Source organism: Bactrocera tryoni, unplaced genomic scaffold, assembly GCF_016617805.1.
Source record: "Bactrocera tryoni isolate S06 unplaced genomic scaffold, CSIRO_BtryS06_freeze2 scaffold_11, whole genome shotgun sequence".
NCBI classification, from domain to species: domain Eukaryota; kingdom Metazoa; phylum Arthropoda; class Insecta; order Diptera; family Tephritidae; genus Bactrocera; species Bactrocera tryoni.
This window is the reverse complement of record NW_024395824.1, coordinates 15,707,575-15,725,748: the sequence shown is the minus strand read 5'-3', so window position 1 is coordinate 15,725,748 and position 18,174 is coordinate 15,707,575. Positions and strand designations below refer to the sequence as shown.

Sequence of the window (18,174 nt, the reverse complement as noted above, 5' to 3'; positions counted from 1 at the left end):
CTTATTTTGTTCGATCTGGCAATAATGGAAAATGTTATAAAAAACGCTTATTTTGAGGCGCTCTCACACTGGAATAAGTTGGGCATCCCATTATCCCTGGTATCCAGGGATTTTCATTTACTACTCCGTAGCAGCAAAATTTCTATTATGAAAATTTTCATTTGCTACAGCTCTCGCATGTGTTTGTTTTTTATTTTATTTTTTTTTTTTGCTATTTTCTGTCATCTATGTTTGCATATAAAAAAAGTCGTATTAGTTACAACATTTATAACTGAAGAACGGTTGAACCGATTTGGCTAACAATCGATGGAGAGGTAGCTTAGAAGCAGGGTAAGGACATAGGATACTTTTTTATCTCTTTATGTTAAAATTCAATACAACTCATAAGTACAAAAATTACATTTCAAATCATAAGCATTGGCTCGAAATTCATGAAAGAATCATTTGAAAATTTAGTAATTAAAAAATAGAAAGATATAAGTAAAAATTTTCATATCTAACATGCTTAGTATATGGGTTATACTGATTTTGCTTCTGAACCAGGCAGTTTTTTTGTAGGACGAACAAATTAATTGGGTTGCGCGAATTACTGAGAACGTGCCTGTGCCTAAGCGAATTTAAAAGATGCCGGTTAAGAAAACGTCAGTTCGCGATAATGGTTTTTGTACAATAGAATCCTTTATTACCAGAATTTCATGGCTTAGCCTAAAACTTAACCTAATATCTTAAACTAGTGGTATGTATGTGTATAAAAAAAATGAGAAAGTATATCGTCACCTGAAATGCAAAATAACGTAACAAGATTTTCCGAAATTTACAGTGGCATGAATGAAACACGAAATAAAATGGAACATGAGTGAATGAAAATTTAATATTGGTTAAAACTAGTTTATATTTGATCGGAGAACCAGAAAATGTTGAACACATGTAATATTATGTATGTAATTTGAAGTAGTGAAGCGTAATCAATAAGACACTCAATTTCGAATTTTTTGATGATACGTTATTTTGCATTTCAGGTGACGATATGTAGTTCAAATTAAATCTCGAAATAGTAATTGAGTATTGTAATACATTTGTAATAGATGATGTTTTTAGTAATATAAAAATGGTAAATATTTTACATAATATAAAAAATATTTTATAATTTATTCAGTTATTAAAAAAAAGCAGGCGTTGAAACGGAAGCAAATAAATTTTCTCAAGCTCATATAAAATTACGAAAATTCAATAATTTCTTAAAAATATATTATTGCCAAGAAATATACATTTAATTTAATTCGTATATTGAGAATCGTTATTTGAAAGTGTATATAATATCTACGGAAACTCGTGGGGTGCCTCAAAGTTCGAATCAAAGAAACAGAAAGCTGAGTTCAGTGAATCATTGTAAAATGAATGCATCGGGAGAAAACTGGCAGAAAATTTCAAGCAAAAGTGGAAAACGTGCAAAAAATAAGTCTCCTAAACTCCATGAAAAACAAAACAAATTCTTATACAACCAAATAGATTGGACTTCCTAAGTGATAATGACGATACTGTGTTAAACGATGATGAGAACGAAAGAGAAGTGTTCAATGCTACAAAGCCACCGCCGTTAATCATACCTGGGGTTCATAACATAAGCGAAATGATAAACTCTATTTCAAGAATAGTTGCCAAAAAAGATTTTAGATATAAGTCGCTAAGTGATGGACAAATTAGAGTTATGAAAAATTATATTGATTCATATAGAAAAGTGTTAAAACATTTAGATAGTGTTAAGGTGTGTTTTCACACATATCAACCCAAACAGGAGCGATCATATAGAGTAGTGATAAAAGGTATTCACTTTTTCACTGCTTTGGAGGAAATAATTAATAACATTTCTGCATTAGTTCATAAAGTACGAAATGTTTCTAATGTTAAAAGTAGCATCACTAAGCAACCACTATCAATATTCTTTGTTGATTTGGAGCCCAGCGCCAACAATAAAGAAATTTATGAGCTTAAGCACTTAAATAATGCTATTATTAAGGTAGAGGCTCCTGGTCAAACTAATGACATTGTTCAATGCTATCGATGTCAGGAATTTGGGCATACTAAATCGTATTGCAAAAAACAGTATAAATGTGTAAATTGTAATTTAATGCATCCAACCGCTCAATGCACTAAACCCAAAGACACATTACCCACATGTGTCCACTGCATGCAAAACCATACAGCGAATTATAAAGGCTGCGCTGTATACCAACAACTTGTACAAAAAAAAACCGGTTTATGCAAATAATAGAAGAGAGGAAAAATATATGGACCAACAAAACTTCCCTAGCTTAAGTAATGGGTTACCTAAATTAAACTCCACTAACAATGAGGCAAGTGACAATACTAAGCAGACTTATTCTAATGTACTAAAAAGTAATTCAAAAAATGAACAAAATGCGATGATAAAAATTGAACAGCTGCTAGAAAAACAAATAGAATTAACAAACACTCTACTTAACATGATGTCTCTACTTCTTAACAAGCTATGCAAGTGAACTTAAGATTAGCAATATGGAATGCCAATGGCATATCCCTTCTTACTCAAGAAGTTGAAATATTTTTAAATCTAAATTTTATTGACATTTTGTTAGTGTCAGAAACACACTTCACAAATAAAACATTCTTACAAATAAAAAATTATGATATAGTCGCCTCTAATCATCCAAGTAACAGGGCTCATGCTGGCTGTGCAATCTTAATTAAGTCTTGTATCAAATATGGCGCACTTGAACCAATTCAAACCCCATCTATACAAGCTGCCGGAATAAAAATTAAATCTAACAATAATGTTTTACACATTTATGCTTTGTACTCATCACCAAGGCATAGTATAACAACCACGGAATATCATAGCTCACTCGGTCAAAGATTTTTTGTAGGAGGTAATTACAAAAGCTAAGCATCGCTGGTGGGGCTCACGTACTACAAATCCAAAGGGTAGAGCTTTATAAATGTATTATAAAGAATAATTTACGAACTCTGTCAAGCGATGAGCCTACATACTGGCCGAGTGATCCATTAAAAATTCTTGACCTTCTAGATTTTGTTGCATACAAAGGTATTCCAACTCAACTGTTAGATGCTGTTAGCTCTCTGATGAACTAAGCTCTGATCACTCGCCTATCATAGTGAGTTACAACACTTCAAGTTAATGTTAAGCATGCAAGAAAATATTTTGCTTTAAGCAATAAAAGTGAAATTAGAGTTTTTCAAGATTGGATATCGCAAACCATAATGCTTAACACTTCTATTAAATCTCCAAGTTGAACTGGATGATGCAGTTGAAGGTTTACAAACCTAATTCACGAAGCAGCTTTTGCTGCTACTTCCCCAAAAAGTAATGAATTTACATCCCATAAAACTGATTCATGTCTATGCAGAGATTAGATCATTAATTCAGAGTAAAATACGTTTACGAATAAAGTGGCAAATCAGTAGAAATCCAATTGACAAAACTAATCTAAATAAAGTCACAAAGAGCTAAAAGAAAAATTAAAAGACTTCAAAAATAAATCGATTTCTGATTATATTGAGAGTATAAATTATAGAAACAATGAAGATCATAAGATTTGAAATGCTACAAAATATCTAAAAAGACTTGAAAAAGAAATGTAAGACGGTAATAACGTTTGGTGTAGATCAGACATAAGCAAAGCAAATGCGCTCAGTAAATACCTTGAAGCTACGTTCACTGCTTTTGGTTGTAGTGGTAGCAACAATGATACTGCAATATTAGAATTTCTTGATATACCCTGTCAAGAATCTCTACCAATGAAACATATTACGCTAAAAGCAGGTAAACCTGAGAATGAAATCACTTCATATAGACCAATCAGTTTGTTATCTTTATTCTCCAAAATATTTGAAAAAATATTTTTGCGTAGAATATTGTCACTATTAAAGGAGAATAAGGTAATACCTGAACATTAATTTGGGTTTCGCCGTTATCACGGTACACCCGAACAATGTCACCGTGTAGTTAACTACATTACTGACACTTTAGAACGTAAATAATACTTTTCAGCAGCATTTTTGGACATTCAGCAAGCATTTGATAAATGTTAAAAAACATATTCTCCTCTCAGATATTTCTAATTCTTAAGTCTTATTTAACTGGTAGGTTATTTTATGTAAAAATAAATGACGAAACGTCTGAGATAAGATTCATAAACGCTGGAGTACTACAGGGTAGTGTGCTTGGTCCTGTACTTTACACCATTTTTACCTCGGACATACCTGAAGCTTAGTACGCAGCTCTCAAGAAACGTAAAAACTTCATATAAAAAAACGCTTAAGAAACGGTCAAGAAACTTTCCTGCGATAAATTTACTTGTGCTAGTAAGCAGCTCTCAAGAGATCTAGTACTAATTTTTGATACTTTTTTTCAGTAAAATGTGAATATGGCAAACCTGGTTTTGCGAAGAAACATCAAATCAACAATTGTTTCTTGAAGGAAATTCGAAGTAATCGTTAAATTCATCCTAAATTAGTTGAAATCATTATTATGAAGCATATTCCATTTTGAAATGTTGTATCGTGTGATTTTTTAAGAGCTTGATAACTTTTTTTTAAAAAAAAACGCATAAAATTTGCAAAATCTCATCGGTTCTTTATTTGAAACGTTAGATTGGTTCATGACATTTACTTTTTGAAGATAATTTCATTTAAATGTTGACCGCGGCTGCGTCTTGGAGTCCATTCAAGTCCAATTTTGGGCAGCTTTTCGAGCATTTTCGGCCGGAATAGCCCGAATTTCTTCGAAATGTTGTCTTCCAAAGCCGGGAATAGTTGCTGGCTTATTTCTGTAGACTTTAGACTTGACGTAGCCCCACAAAAAATAGTCTAAAGGCGTTAAATCGCATGATCTTGGTGGCCAACCGCCCATGCATCCCGGAAAAATGCACTGTTTGGTGTGGTTTGTACGCTGGTGGAATCATTGGACCGTATTTTTTCAAAGATGCTGTTGGACGCAACGTTACGGTGAATGGCGATCGCTATCGTTCGATGCTAACAAACTTTTTGTTGCCAAAAATGGAAGAACTGAACTTGGTTGACATGTGGTTTCAACAAGATGGCGCTACATGCCACACAGCTCGCGATTCTATGGCCATTTTGAGGGAAAACTTCGGAGAACAATTCATCTCAAGAAATGGACCCGTAAGTTGGCCACCAAGATCATGCGATTTAACGCCTTTAGACTATTTTTGTGGGGCTACGTCAAGTCTAAAGTCTACAGAAATAAGCCAGCAACTATTCCAGCTCTGGAAGACAACATTTCCGAAGAAATTCGGGCTATTCCCGGCCGAAATGCTCGAAAAAGTTGCCCAAAATTGACTTTCCGAAATGGACCACCTAATACGCAGCCGCGGTCAACATTTAAATGAAATTATCTTCAAAAAGTAAATGTCATGAACCAATCTAACGTTTCAAATAAAGAACCGATGAGATTTTGCAAATTTTATGCGTTTTTTTTTTTTAAAAAGTTATCAAGCTCTTAAAAAATCACCCGATATAAAACCTACCAATCATAAACAACATTTCTTAAATCTCAATGAAAATATTTATGTTACCATACACATACACACATACATATTACGCACAAAGTTTGTTTTCTTTGTTTATTCTCTCTTGCTTTTCTAATGTAGATCATTCACAATGCGTAACCAGCTGCCAAAATTACTTGAGAAGCAACTAATTTGGTGCAAGAAGAATTGAATAAGATACAAACTTGGTTAGATTGCTGGAGAATGAAGGTAAACGTGAATACGAGTAAATCAATGCATATTTTATTTACATTAAGGCGAAGCGATAGCCCTTCCTTGCTTTTAAATGACAATGCTATACCTAAAAGTAATTGCGCTAAATACCTTGGCATGCACTTGGACAAGCGGTTAACATGGAAACAGCACATAAAAGCTAAAAATAAGCAATTAATTAAATTAATAAAAACCAAGCAACTGTATTGGCTACTCGGATACAAATCGCCGTTACATCTTGAAAATAAATTGCTATTATATAAAAGCATACTAAAACCTATCTGGACCTACAGTGTGCAGCTTTGGGGCACTGCTAGTAATTCAAATATTGAAATTTTACAAAGATTTCAGTCAAAAACCCTAAGACTAATTACAAACGCCCCTTGGTTTATAGCAAATAAATCCATTTATACAGATCTTAATATGCCTTTTGTTAAAGCTGAGATTAAAAGATTTAGTACAGCATATTTACACAGAATCAGTTATCATGACAATCCTTTGGCAATTATGTTATTAGATGACAGCAATGAAATTACTAGACTCAAAAGACAACATATTCTAGATCTCCCATTTAGGAATTAATAACATATATTACTACGGTATTAAATATTAGTATTCTTCGATTATTACGCGATTATAGCCGAGTTAACAACAGCGCGCCAGTCGTTTCTTCTTTTCGCTACGTGGCGCCAATTGGATATTCCAAGCGAAGCCAGGTCCTTCTCCACTTGATCCTTCCAACGGAGTGGAGGTCTTCCCCTTCCTCTGCTTCTTCCGGTGGGTACTGCGTCGAATACTTTCAGAGCTGGATTGTTTTCATCCATAAGGACAACATGACCCAGCCAGCGTAGCCACTGTCTTTTAATTCGCTGAACTATGTCGATGTCGTCGTATATCTCGTACAGCTCATCGTTCCATCGAATGCGATATTTGCCGTGGCCAATGCGCAAAGGACCATAAATCTTTCGCAGAACTTTTCTCTCGAAAACTCGTAACGTCGACTCATCGGTTGTTGTCATCGCCCAAGCCTCTGCACCATACAGCAGGACGGGAATTATGAGCGACTTATAGAGTTTAGCTTTTGTTCGTCGAGAGAGGACTTTACTTTTCAATTGCCTATTCAGTCCGAAGTAGCACCTGTTGGCAAGAGCAATCCTGCGTTGGATTTCCATGCTGAGATTGTTGGTGGTGTTAATGCTGGTTCCTAAATAGACGAAATTATCTACAACTTCAAAGTTATGACTGTCAACAGTGACGTGAGAACCAAGTCGCGAAAGCGACGAGTGTTTGTTTGATGACAGGAGATATTTCGTTTTGCCCTCGTTCACTGCCAGACCCATTTTCCGTGCTTCCTTGTCCAGCCTGGAGAAAGCAGAACTAACAGCGCGGGTGTTGAGGCCGATGATATCAATATCATCGGCATACGCCAGCAGCTGTAACTCTTATAGCAGATGGTACCTTCTCTATTTAGTTCTGCAGCTCGAACTATTTTCTATAGCAGGTTGAAGAAGTCGCACGACAGGGAGTCGCCTTGTCTGAAACCTCGTTTGGTATCGAACGGCTCGGAGAGGTCCTTCCCGATCCTGACGGAGCTTTTCGTGTTGCTCAACGTCAGTTTACACAGCCGTAATAGTTTTGCGGGGATACCAAATTCTGACATCGCGGCATAAAGGCAGCTCCTTTTCGTGCTGTCGAAAGCAGCTTTGAAATCGACGAAGAGGTAGTGTGTGTCGATTCTTCTTTCACGGGTCTTTTCCAAGATTTTGCGCATGGTGAATATCTGGTCGGTTGTTGATTTTCAGGTCTGAAGCCACACTGATAAGGTCCAATCAGTTTGTTGACGGTGGGCTTTGATCTTTCACACAATACGCTCGATAGAACCTTATATGCGATGTTGAGGAGGCTAATCCCACGGTATTTGGCGCAGATTGTGGGGTCTCCTTTTCTATGGATTGGGCATAGCACACTTAAATTCCAATCGTTGGGCATGCTTTCGTCCGACCATATTTTACAAAGAAGCTGATGCATGCTCCTTATCAGTTCTTCGCCGCCGTGTTTGAATAGCTCGGCCGACAATACGTCGGCCCCTGCCGCTTTGCGGGCAATTGCTATTCGAACTTCTTCATGGTCGGGCAATGGAACGTCTGCTCCATCGTCATCGATTGGGGAATCGGGTTCGCCTTCTCCTGGCGTTGTGCGTTCACTGCCATTCAGCAGGCTGGAGAAGTGTTCCCTCCATAATTTATGTATGCTCTGGGCATCAGTCACTAGATCACCTTTGAGGGTTCTATAAGAGTATGCTCCGGTCTTGAAACCTTCTGTAAGCCGCTGCATTTTTTCGTAGAATTTTCGAGCATTACCTTTGTCGGCCAGCTCATCAAGCTCTTCGTACTCACGCAGTTCAGCCTCTTTCTTTTTCTTCCCCTATCTATCCCATCCGGCACGTGTTGTGGTCGATCGTAACGTTGCGAGGTAGGCAGCCTGTTTTCTCTCCGCTGCGACACGGCAGTCCTCGTCGTACCAGCTGTTCTTTTGCACTCTCCGAAAACCAATGGTTTCGGTTGCAGCTGTACGTAAGGAATTTGAAATGCCGTCCCACAGTTCTCTTATACCGAGTTGTTGACGAGTGCTCTCAGAAAGCAGGAGTGCAAGCCGAGTAGAAAATCATTCGGCTGTCTTTTGTGATTGCAGCTTCTCGACGTCGAACCTTCCTTGTGTTTGGTGGCGTGCGTTTTTTGCTGCACAGAGGCGGGTGCGAATATTGGCTGCAACAAGATAGTGGTCCGAGTCGATGTTAGGACCTCGGAGCGCACGCACATCTAAAACACTGGAGACGTGTCTTCCGTCTATCACAACATGATCAATCTGGTTGGTAGTTTTTCGATCCGGAGACAGCCAGGTAGCTTGATGAATCTTTTTATGCTGGAATCTAGTACTACAGATAACCATATTTCGGGCCCCGGTGAAGTCAATCAGCCTTAACCCATTTGGGGATGTTTCCTCGTGGAGGCTGAATTTACCGACCGTAGTGCCAAAGATACCTTCTTTGCCCACTCTGGCGTTAAAGTCGCCAATCACGATTTTGACATCGTGGCGGGGGCAGCTCTCATAGGCGCGCTCCAAGCGCTCATAGAAGGCATCTTTGGTCACCTCGTCCCTTTCTTCCGTCGGGGCGTGGGCGCAAATCAGCGATATGTTGAAGAACCTCGCTTTGATGCGGATTGTGGCTAGACGTTCATTCATCGGAGTGAATGATAGTACTCGGCGACGGAGTCTCTTTCCCACCACGAATCCACCACCAAACTTGCACTCCTTTATATGGCCACTGTAGTAAATGTCACAAGGACTTATTCGTCTCTGTCCTTGTCCCGTCCATCGCATTTCTTGGACGGCGGTGATGTCAGCCTTTATTTTCGCGAGGACATCAATCAGCTGGGCAGCGGCACCTTCCCAATTAAGGGTCCGGACATTCCAGGTGCATGCCCTCAAATCGTAGTCCTTATTTCGTTTGCCATGGTCGTCATCAAAAGGGGGGTGTCTCATCCGAGGGTTGTTGCTTCCTTTCATTGGGTCCCAAACCCAGCACACAACCCTATGTAGGGGATGTTTCGCCTTCTCACATTAGCTCGCCTTCGAACGGATGTTCTTAGGCTACCCAGAGGATACTTGGTGAAAGACCGGAAGTAGTGAGCTGCTTGAGCCATGTGTAAAAGAATCGTTTCTGGCCACTCCCAAGTGAATGGCGATCAGAGAACTGTCCTCACTTGCGTGAACTTCTACACATGACTCCATCCTCCAAAGTAGTAAGTTAGTTAGTTAGTAGTATTAAGTTTGTTAATATAAGCACTAGAAATAAGAACATTTGATATGAATATTGTATATTATTATTGATATCACTGTATATCAGTAATATACTTAAGTCAGATTATGATTTTGTTATCTCATTTGCTAATTATTATTATTTTTAATAGATTGCAAATAAAACATATTTAAAAAAAAAATTATTATCCAATTCATTTTATTAATTTATTTCTTAAAATATTTGATTTTAGATTTATAAAGTCACTTGACGCAACAAATACCAAAATGATTTGCATAGCATTTTTTTGGTTGAATTATTCGATTAAGCAAAAGAGAAAAAAAACAACAAACACATGCGGAGCGGTAGCAAATGAAAATTATTATTAGCTCTGCTCTACTACCGCTCCCAATTTTTTGCTACTGCTACGTCAGAGCAGAGCACAGCACTTCATTTTTTGTTCTCGTTTCAGCTATAGTTTTTTACCTAACAAAACTCGGAGCAGAGCAGATCACATACTTTTACATGTTATGCTATGGCTCTGCTGTGGCTCCCGGCAAAGTAAGAGCGGCAGCGATAGCGAAATGAAATGCTGCGGGTGTAGCGAATTTTTTCAAACGCTGGGTACATCCCTTTAAAAACAATAAAATCACCTGCTTTTGTACAAGCACAGAAAAGCTAATTTGTGTTTTACTCAATAAACGTAATAAATTAAAAACTATAATTATAATTAGATAACATAATTAAGTTTTTCTTGTGCTTACCAAAAAAACCAAATTTAAAAAAAATCCCGGACGAACGGAAAAGACCAAAAAAAACATTTTAAGAAGATATAGTGGTAAGGTTGGCGTGGCCATGAGTGTAGATTAAACAGTTTCTGAGTTATGCTCATTAAACCTTTAGGAGGGCGGGCCACGCCCACTTTTTTAAAATAAATTTTTAATCCACAGATGCGTCTTTTGTAACAAATAACGGTACTTAATTGGGAGTTTAGTTATAGCTCCCAACTCCACTTGGGTAACAGGAAAGTACTATGTTTTTGAAGATATTTTTATTTTTACTCAAGTTAACCTTTGGGCGGATCGGCAGACAGACAGACAGTCATTCAGAATTCAACTCGTCTTGTCATCCCGAACATTTGTATAAACATATGTATATATGTAACGCTACATCTATCGCGATTATTTTAGGTGTTACAATTAACGGCTAAGCGTACGAAACTAAAAAACATGTTGCGGGAAATTGAACATTTTTATATTTGTATATTGGGGTTATTCAAGGGTACGCTCTGCTTAAAAATAGATTCCGTCTGAATTTTATTATGATATCGAACATTGACTGTTCGAAATTTTTTGTATATGAGTGCTATGGAAACTATTGGAAGGAATTAACCCGCTTTTGTCACAATTGTACACCATTACCAAATCAGTATTTATTCGGGGAGTTTTTAAATTTTTGGTTGTTTTCTACTTGTATATGAGGAGTAAGCTTGGTTATCATCCCATTTAACATTGTCTGACAATGTTCTAGAAAAGAAATTGTTCTCAGTAATTTTGATTAAGTTTAGTGTTTTATGAGATATACACTTCAAACTTATTAAAGGCGGGGCCTTGTCCACTTATTAAACATTTTAAAGCCATAGATGCCTTCCCTACTTTAATGCCTTGTAGCAAATGATGGTTTTGTATTTTTACGTTGTTAAAACCTTTTACAGTTTTGGGCAAAGAACACTTTGTGGGTTGCAAAAGCGACTTTCTAACATAATGTGTAACAAAGTTCAAAACTCTGTATTCGATTCCCCATTTCTCTGCTCTCTTGTAAAGAAAAGTAAATGTAAATCCAACAACTAAGTTATCGAGTTGAATTCGTACAAGAGAGTATGCGTATACCTCATTACAGTCGTATAACCGCTGTCTTTAGTGCCATCAAGTTTTTGTTTGACATACTTTAAATCAGATTTACTATTTTGAATGGTTCAAGTGACAAATAAAATTACAAATAAAGGGTTACTGTAACGTTTTCTTACGCGAAAAAAATTCTCCACTTGAAAGAATCGGAGTAAATTGTTCAGATCGGAACATTATCGCATATAGCTGTCATTCAAATTGACCGATTAAGATGAAGTTTTTCATAAAACCAAATTTCTTTATTTATTAGGTTGTTACATCAAACATCGTGGATAGAATGAACCAACAAAATGTTGTCCGTTGTATGCAAAGTGTTGGTCGGTTAGCTTTTTAGATTGTTTATACTCTTACATACCATATATGTAGTTGCTTTAAGAAATGAATCTGTAAAGGATATTATAGCTTCGGTTCAGCCGAAGTTAACGTCGCTTCTTTTTTAAAATACAAATATTTTTCCACACCGCGATAATTCAAACCATTTTTAAGTTTTGTACCTTAATTTTGAACTAAGATAGAGCACTTAATTTTTTTTTTTTGATTAACGGCGTTTTTTGTACATGACAATGGTCCGATGTTGCTCATCCGCAATACCAACCTCGTGAGAACAAGGAACATTTGTACCACCAAGCTTTGTCAATGTATCTAAAGTTTAACTTAAATTAGCGCTGGTAGGATCATCTAATCTTGATATATGCAAATAAATTTGTGTCTATCACGATTATTTGTAGATGTTGCGAGTAATCGCTAGGTGAACAAAACTTAGGTCAAAGTCCGGTGGGAACCGCAAGAAATGTGCATATGAGAATGTTGTAAAGAAATAAGGAAATATTAAATTACAGAAGCGATCAATCGTTTATTTTGTCAAAAACACAACAAACCTAAATCAACAAGAAAGAAATTTATGATTAACAAAACTTTAGCGTACATAAACTATATGTCCTTCTTGTTAGGTGGCACGAGTCCGAACATTTGGTGCAACAGCTAAGCGGAAAATTTTAGTTAGACAGTCGTCAGAGAAACTGGAGGGGTCGTTCCATGACTGGATTACACAATTCTATGCAAGGGGTAAAATATGCAAACGATAGCATTGTATAGGGAGACGACAACATCCACTCAATACAGCCAGCGAAATTGACATTATCAACGAATATAAGCAGAATAGTGGAAAACGCAATTTACAAGAAACACTTAGCCCATTTCTATCCAAAAAGGCTGACAATATTACCTTAATTGATCAGCACTTATTCACCATTCTCCAGAAAAATAAGAGTTATAATTTAGATATAAGCAATGAAACTAGCAACAACGTAACAGAAAAAAGAACAGAAAAAATATAAGGCATTACACCTGATAAATCGACTTTAAACAAGCTTAAAACTCCAATCAAATACAATATACATTAGATGATACTATCAGATTAGAAACTACACTGGAACACGAAATGACCCCCAATACATTACCTTACAATTGCCGGGAACTGAGAATTTTTCGAATAATTTGTCCGACTCTAATTACAGTGGGGTGCTGAAGGTGGACGCTGTTTCCTTTGATGCGAGTAGCGAGTGTATATTAAACGATAACAGTGACAATATTAGTAAAAGCGGCATCAACAAAATGGATATAACTGAACGTGAACGGGACCGCAAACGTAAACGTTATTTAACTGAAGAAGATCACAGCCGTATAACACGCAACAAATCGCAACAGCAGCATCAACTACAACATGAACAAGAGCTCAAGGAAAAGCTTCAAATGGAGGCACAAAGTCGTCTAGTATGCATGACAGACGAGGGTGATAAAACAACAGTGTTTTCTAAGAACTTGCATCTCTTAGAGTTTGTTTCATCAAATTACGACAGTAGCAATATCGAAAGTAGTAGTCCTTATGTGAACGATGGCGAAGCACATGCAAAAAAGCTACTGCGTTCATCTATAACTGGTCTCAAGCAAGAAACTGTCACAAAAGTTAGCAAGAGCAGTTATGCTTTGGAACGCAAGCGGTTAAAACAAGATGAAAACGCTTGTTACCGGGTTCAAAGCAAACGCGCGTTGATAAATAAATATCGCAAACGCATGGCCCAAAAAGTGGTAAAAAAACGGGATATTTCAAGTTCTAATTGCTGTGAAGATGATGCTCATAATGAACATGCCGATGGTTGTGAAAATGGGCTTTTTAATTCTGATAACAGCAGTTCTAGAGAGCTTGAAGGTCAAGATATGTTGGGAGACCAACTAGGTAAGCAACGACTTGACACTGACGCATCAAGTGTGCTAGAGTATAATAATTTCGGAATTCTAAACGATAATAATAGTTTGAAAATGCGGGAAACATCAACTAATTCCCCTACACAATATATGGCCGGAATGTTTTATAATGGAAAGGAGTGCACAGATAGTAATAGATTTCAGAGTAATCAGTATGGCGATCATAATGAAACGCGTACTAATGATGCTACTACGAAAACAGCACCATGCAATCCTCGGCCCTGGGAAGAAAATGTGCCGTTCAATTCAGATATGCAATTGTCAAAACACCAAGAACTACATCAACCGTATGTACTACAAAGCACAATACTAGATCTTGAATCTACCGATAAGAAACAGAATTGTAACTTACACGAATTCAATGAGGCCGATCGTAGACCTGTGGCACCCTATTCGACATTCATAGAAAGCACACAAGCAAACGGTCTTGCACAACGTACCCATAGCTATAGATATGATTCAATGAATACAACCCGTGATGGAAACGAGCTATCAGCAACGAAAACAAGCCCGAACGTTGACAGTGATGTAGACTTAAAGCAATATGAAAATGTTTCAGCTGTCAGCTGTTGGCAACACAGTAATACGAATGGCAATGTAACTAATGCTGAAAACAGTGCTAATAATATTGCTAATAACGACAAGGGCTGCGCAAGTGAAAGCGCTGTAAAGGAAAAAATAAAGAAGTATAATAGAGAACAAACATATGTATCCAGCCAATTGCATTCTATAAAGGATCACAACAGCCAGCAGTCTGTGTATACACAGGAGCGTTCAGGTGATAGTAACTCACAGCAGTTGGCAGGGGTAGTGCCAATGTCCACAAATATTAAAGGCATGAGTAATCGCAATACGTCTCTTAACTTGAACGAAACTACACATTCAATGCAGCCGTCACGAAGCCACAACAAAAATATGGATGACGTCTACGATGAAATTGATAGTGTCAGCACCAACGCTAAGACGAGCAAGGATTCGAATTATGTTGAACAACATGATGAGGCGTATATCGAAAAAGCAGGAGTTAATCGATATGCCTTATCATTAGGCGAAACGAGTAAGACCAAAATCTCAGCATTAACAACAGTATCAACAACTGCTACAAATGTTAATGATATAAGTAATAGAACTATTTGTACCATTAGTACCACTTCTACTACCACTACTGCTACTGCTACTACTACTACTACTACTATTAGTACTACCACGACTACAAAAGATTGTGTAACAACAAATGTTACTATTAATAAAATTCCTAATTCTCGTGTTATAAAATCAGATTCTTCTGAAGTAATAACAACACCAGTTGCAACTGTAGATGCAGCTAGTACCGTTGATAATTGCGAAAACGGCAAACATTTGGCACAAGTGCCATCTACAAACATAGTCAATGCCAATATGTTAGGCGAAAGTACCTATAATTTGAACAATTCTCAGGAGTTAGGGGCATCAGCACCAGCAACGACTTACGCACCTCCACACAGCAACACGAGCGACAATTTAGATAACCGCAATGAGCACTGGGACCCAACGTCTAACGAGCCCTACCAACGATATAACAATAGCAATCATTTTTGCCAATCCACTGCTGATGGTGGTTCAGAGGCCTGCCTGTCGGCGACAGCTGAGTTGTGTTACAAGATATCAGACGATATCAACGAGAAACCGTTAAAGAACCAACACCAACAGCATGCTGTCAGCAAACAAAATGTCATCGATTTTAATGATAAAGAGCATCAGATGCATCTTTCAAAAAAACAACACGGAAGTGAATACATAACGCGGCAGTCCATCGATGCTTCTGTCTCACTGATCGGCACGAATATCTACAATACTGAATTACAGTTACAACAGCAAAGACAAGGGAGTCAGGACATTCAACACTTTATGCAGGAGGAGCTATGCCAACAAATGCAGCACCAGCAGCGTCAACAACTACAAGATCATCAACAGCAAGAAGAGTTTAATCGGCATCACCACCAACAGCAATATCCTCATGATGCATCTCAAGTAGTACAACAAATTTCCTTGCATGATTATAACTTACAAAGCCACCAACAACAATTACATCCGTTGCATGATGCATTGCGTCATAGCCATCAGCAGATTCAACATTTTGAGCAACAGCATCAGCTTGAGCAAAGACATGATGAGGAACAGCAGCAGCATTTAATTGCGTATTTACATCACACTACCGAACAGACCCGACTGCAAGAACAATTACAACTCCATGAATATCAACAACACCAGCAACAATTTCATCAAGAACAACAACACCTTCATAATCAACATCAGCAGCAACAACAACAACAAATGCAGACAAATTTCATTTTAATAACAAAAAAACAGCACCATCCACAATCACATATATCAATGGATTTGAAACGTATAAATCGTCCGCCACCCACTAGTATTGATGACCTCATAATAGACGAATTCTCAGAAGATCCCCATGCAACCTATAAACTGTGAGTAGTGTATGAGAAGCTATTTACTAAATTTAATTATAAATACATGTAATTTAATTGTGGAAAAGTTTTGAATATGTTATAATATATCCACATTGTTAAAACTTTAGGCTAGACATATACATATATGTATATGTATATTGAATATATAGATAGATGGTATGTATGAAAAAAGCTATGAAAATTGCATACAGCTTAACTTAAAAAGCTGAATATCTCGAGAAGTAATAATGATAGCGATTTTGACCTCGGACCCTTTTTATAGCAAATAAAATTTCCTACAAATTTGTCATGTACGTTTTTTCCATAGCTCTTGTCATTTACAAAATATATACAAAAATATGCGAAACTCTTGAAGAAATCGGGTTTAGAGCCCCGTACTACCTAGCCGGTGTGAGTTACGACTTTGTTGCACTGGGCACTTTTGCAGAGTGAACATTTCTGAGAAATATGCGTCTAAAGTCAAAGCAATGCCATCAAATGCCTCTGATCTGTAGGAATTTAAAGATAAAAACTCAGGATTGTAGTGTATTTTGTATGGTAAATTTTTACAGGCCTTGATCCAGTTCTTAATGTTAATATTAAGGGCTAAAATTTTCAGGGAATTTTTTTTATGTTATTTCCAAGGAAATTTCGGGACGGGACTGAAAAAAATTAATAGTTCAAAAAAAAAAAAACTTTTGTAAAAACTTGTATAGGAAACATTTTAATTTGACAAGTGATCTTTACGAAATTTGGCATAGAAATTTTACCCAAGACATCGCTTAAATTGTTAAACAAATTGTTCAGATCGAACCACTTTATCACATACACATATTAGTACTATTAAGTTCTAAAGTAATTTGATCATAATATTTTTATAAAAACAAACAACAGTATAAGTAAATTTGACACTATATCTCAAGACAACGAACCGCAGATGTGGAATCATACATATTACGCATATGGTCTTAACAATGAGGTATGCCAAGCTTTTAGGTGATATACATACATATGTACATTATTACGGTCGATTTTTTTATAAAATCGCGTGTGCGGGAAAACTTCTATGGATCATTCTGAACAATTTTTCCCAAAGGACTATGGGTCTAACACTGGTTTCGAGCTAGCGATCTTTAGGGCGAAGTTGTTTAGGGATCATAATTTTTTGTTCGTCAGTTTTTGAGATATTCGAATGAAATTTAATTCGTAGGTGCATTTTGATATTCTATTGATCATTTATCGAAATAATAATAATTTTTAATTAAAAAGCCAAGAGTAAGAATTAAGAGTGTGCTTAACAGTGACAGTGAAAATGAAGAAAATCGGGGAACTATATCATACATATACAACCAGCAGCAATGAATTAAAAACTAATAGTTCGAAATTTTGCAGAATAGCCTCCAATGTATACTTTACAATAGCAGTGAAAATAAAGAAAATCGGAAAACTTTATCATACATATGACTGCCATAGAACCGCCTATTAAAAAAAAAAAATAAAAAAATAAATAAGGCATTGCTTTCTGATTTAATTTGTATTTATATGTACTATACAATTCCTTTGTATGACTTAAAAATGTCATAGATGAAAGGGTTCACATTCAAATTCAGTTAAATATTGGTAGTCGAAAAAGTCTGTTCGTATTTCTAATCAAATTTTTACTTATCTTTTTATATTTATCATAAATAAATAAACAAATTATTACCATTTTGGTCGACCGCTTTTTGCCATTTTTCCGCTAGAGACATTTTCCATCAATGTAAAACTTTCATCAGCGTAATTCGAAATTTCCAGAACGGAAGCGGACGAACCTTTGTTGTGCCACACGAACTGATATAGCATCGTCTCCGTAAACTTCACAAATTTCATTGATAGCTTGCATGTCATTCTTCTCTTTTTTACCCAAAATTTGCAAAATATAGCAAATTTCTTCATTACTTTCACTGCTTTTTGAACAGCTTCCAACTTCCCTG

The 18,174-nt window shown here is 36.7% G+C and overlaps 1 protein-coding gene across 3 annotated transcripts in view; it reads left to right on the top strand.

Annotated features, from left to right (window-relative positions):
* The window catches only part of LOC120779590, a 152,113-nt gene that overhangs the window by 126,715 nt on the left and 7,224 nt on the right, over nucleotides 1-18,174 (top strand). Inside the window, exons 1-2 of one of the 3 annotated variants that reach the window (XM_040111934.1) lie at nucleotides 5,676-5,777; nucleotides 13,004-16,219. In XM_040111934.1, the coding sequence (XP_039967868.1) occupies nucleotides 13,101-16,219 (3,119 nt within the window). In that variant the 5' untranslated portion in view covers nucleotides 5,676-5,777; nucleotides 13,004-13,100. Of the gene's footprint in view, nucleotides 1-5,675; nucleotides 5,778-12,436; nucleotides 16,220-18,174 lie in introns of those variants that run through there. The other 2 variants (XM_040111933.1, XM_040111935.1) reach the window with 2 other exon arrangements.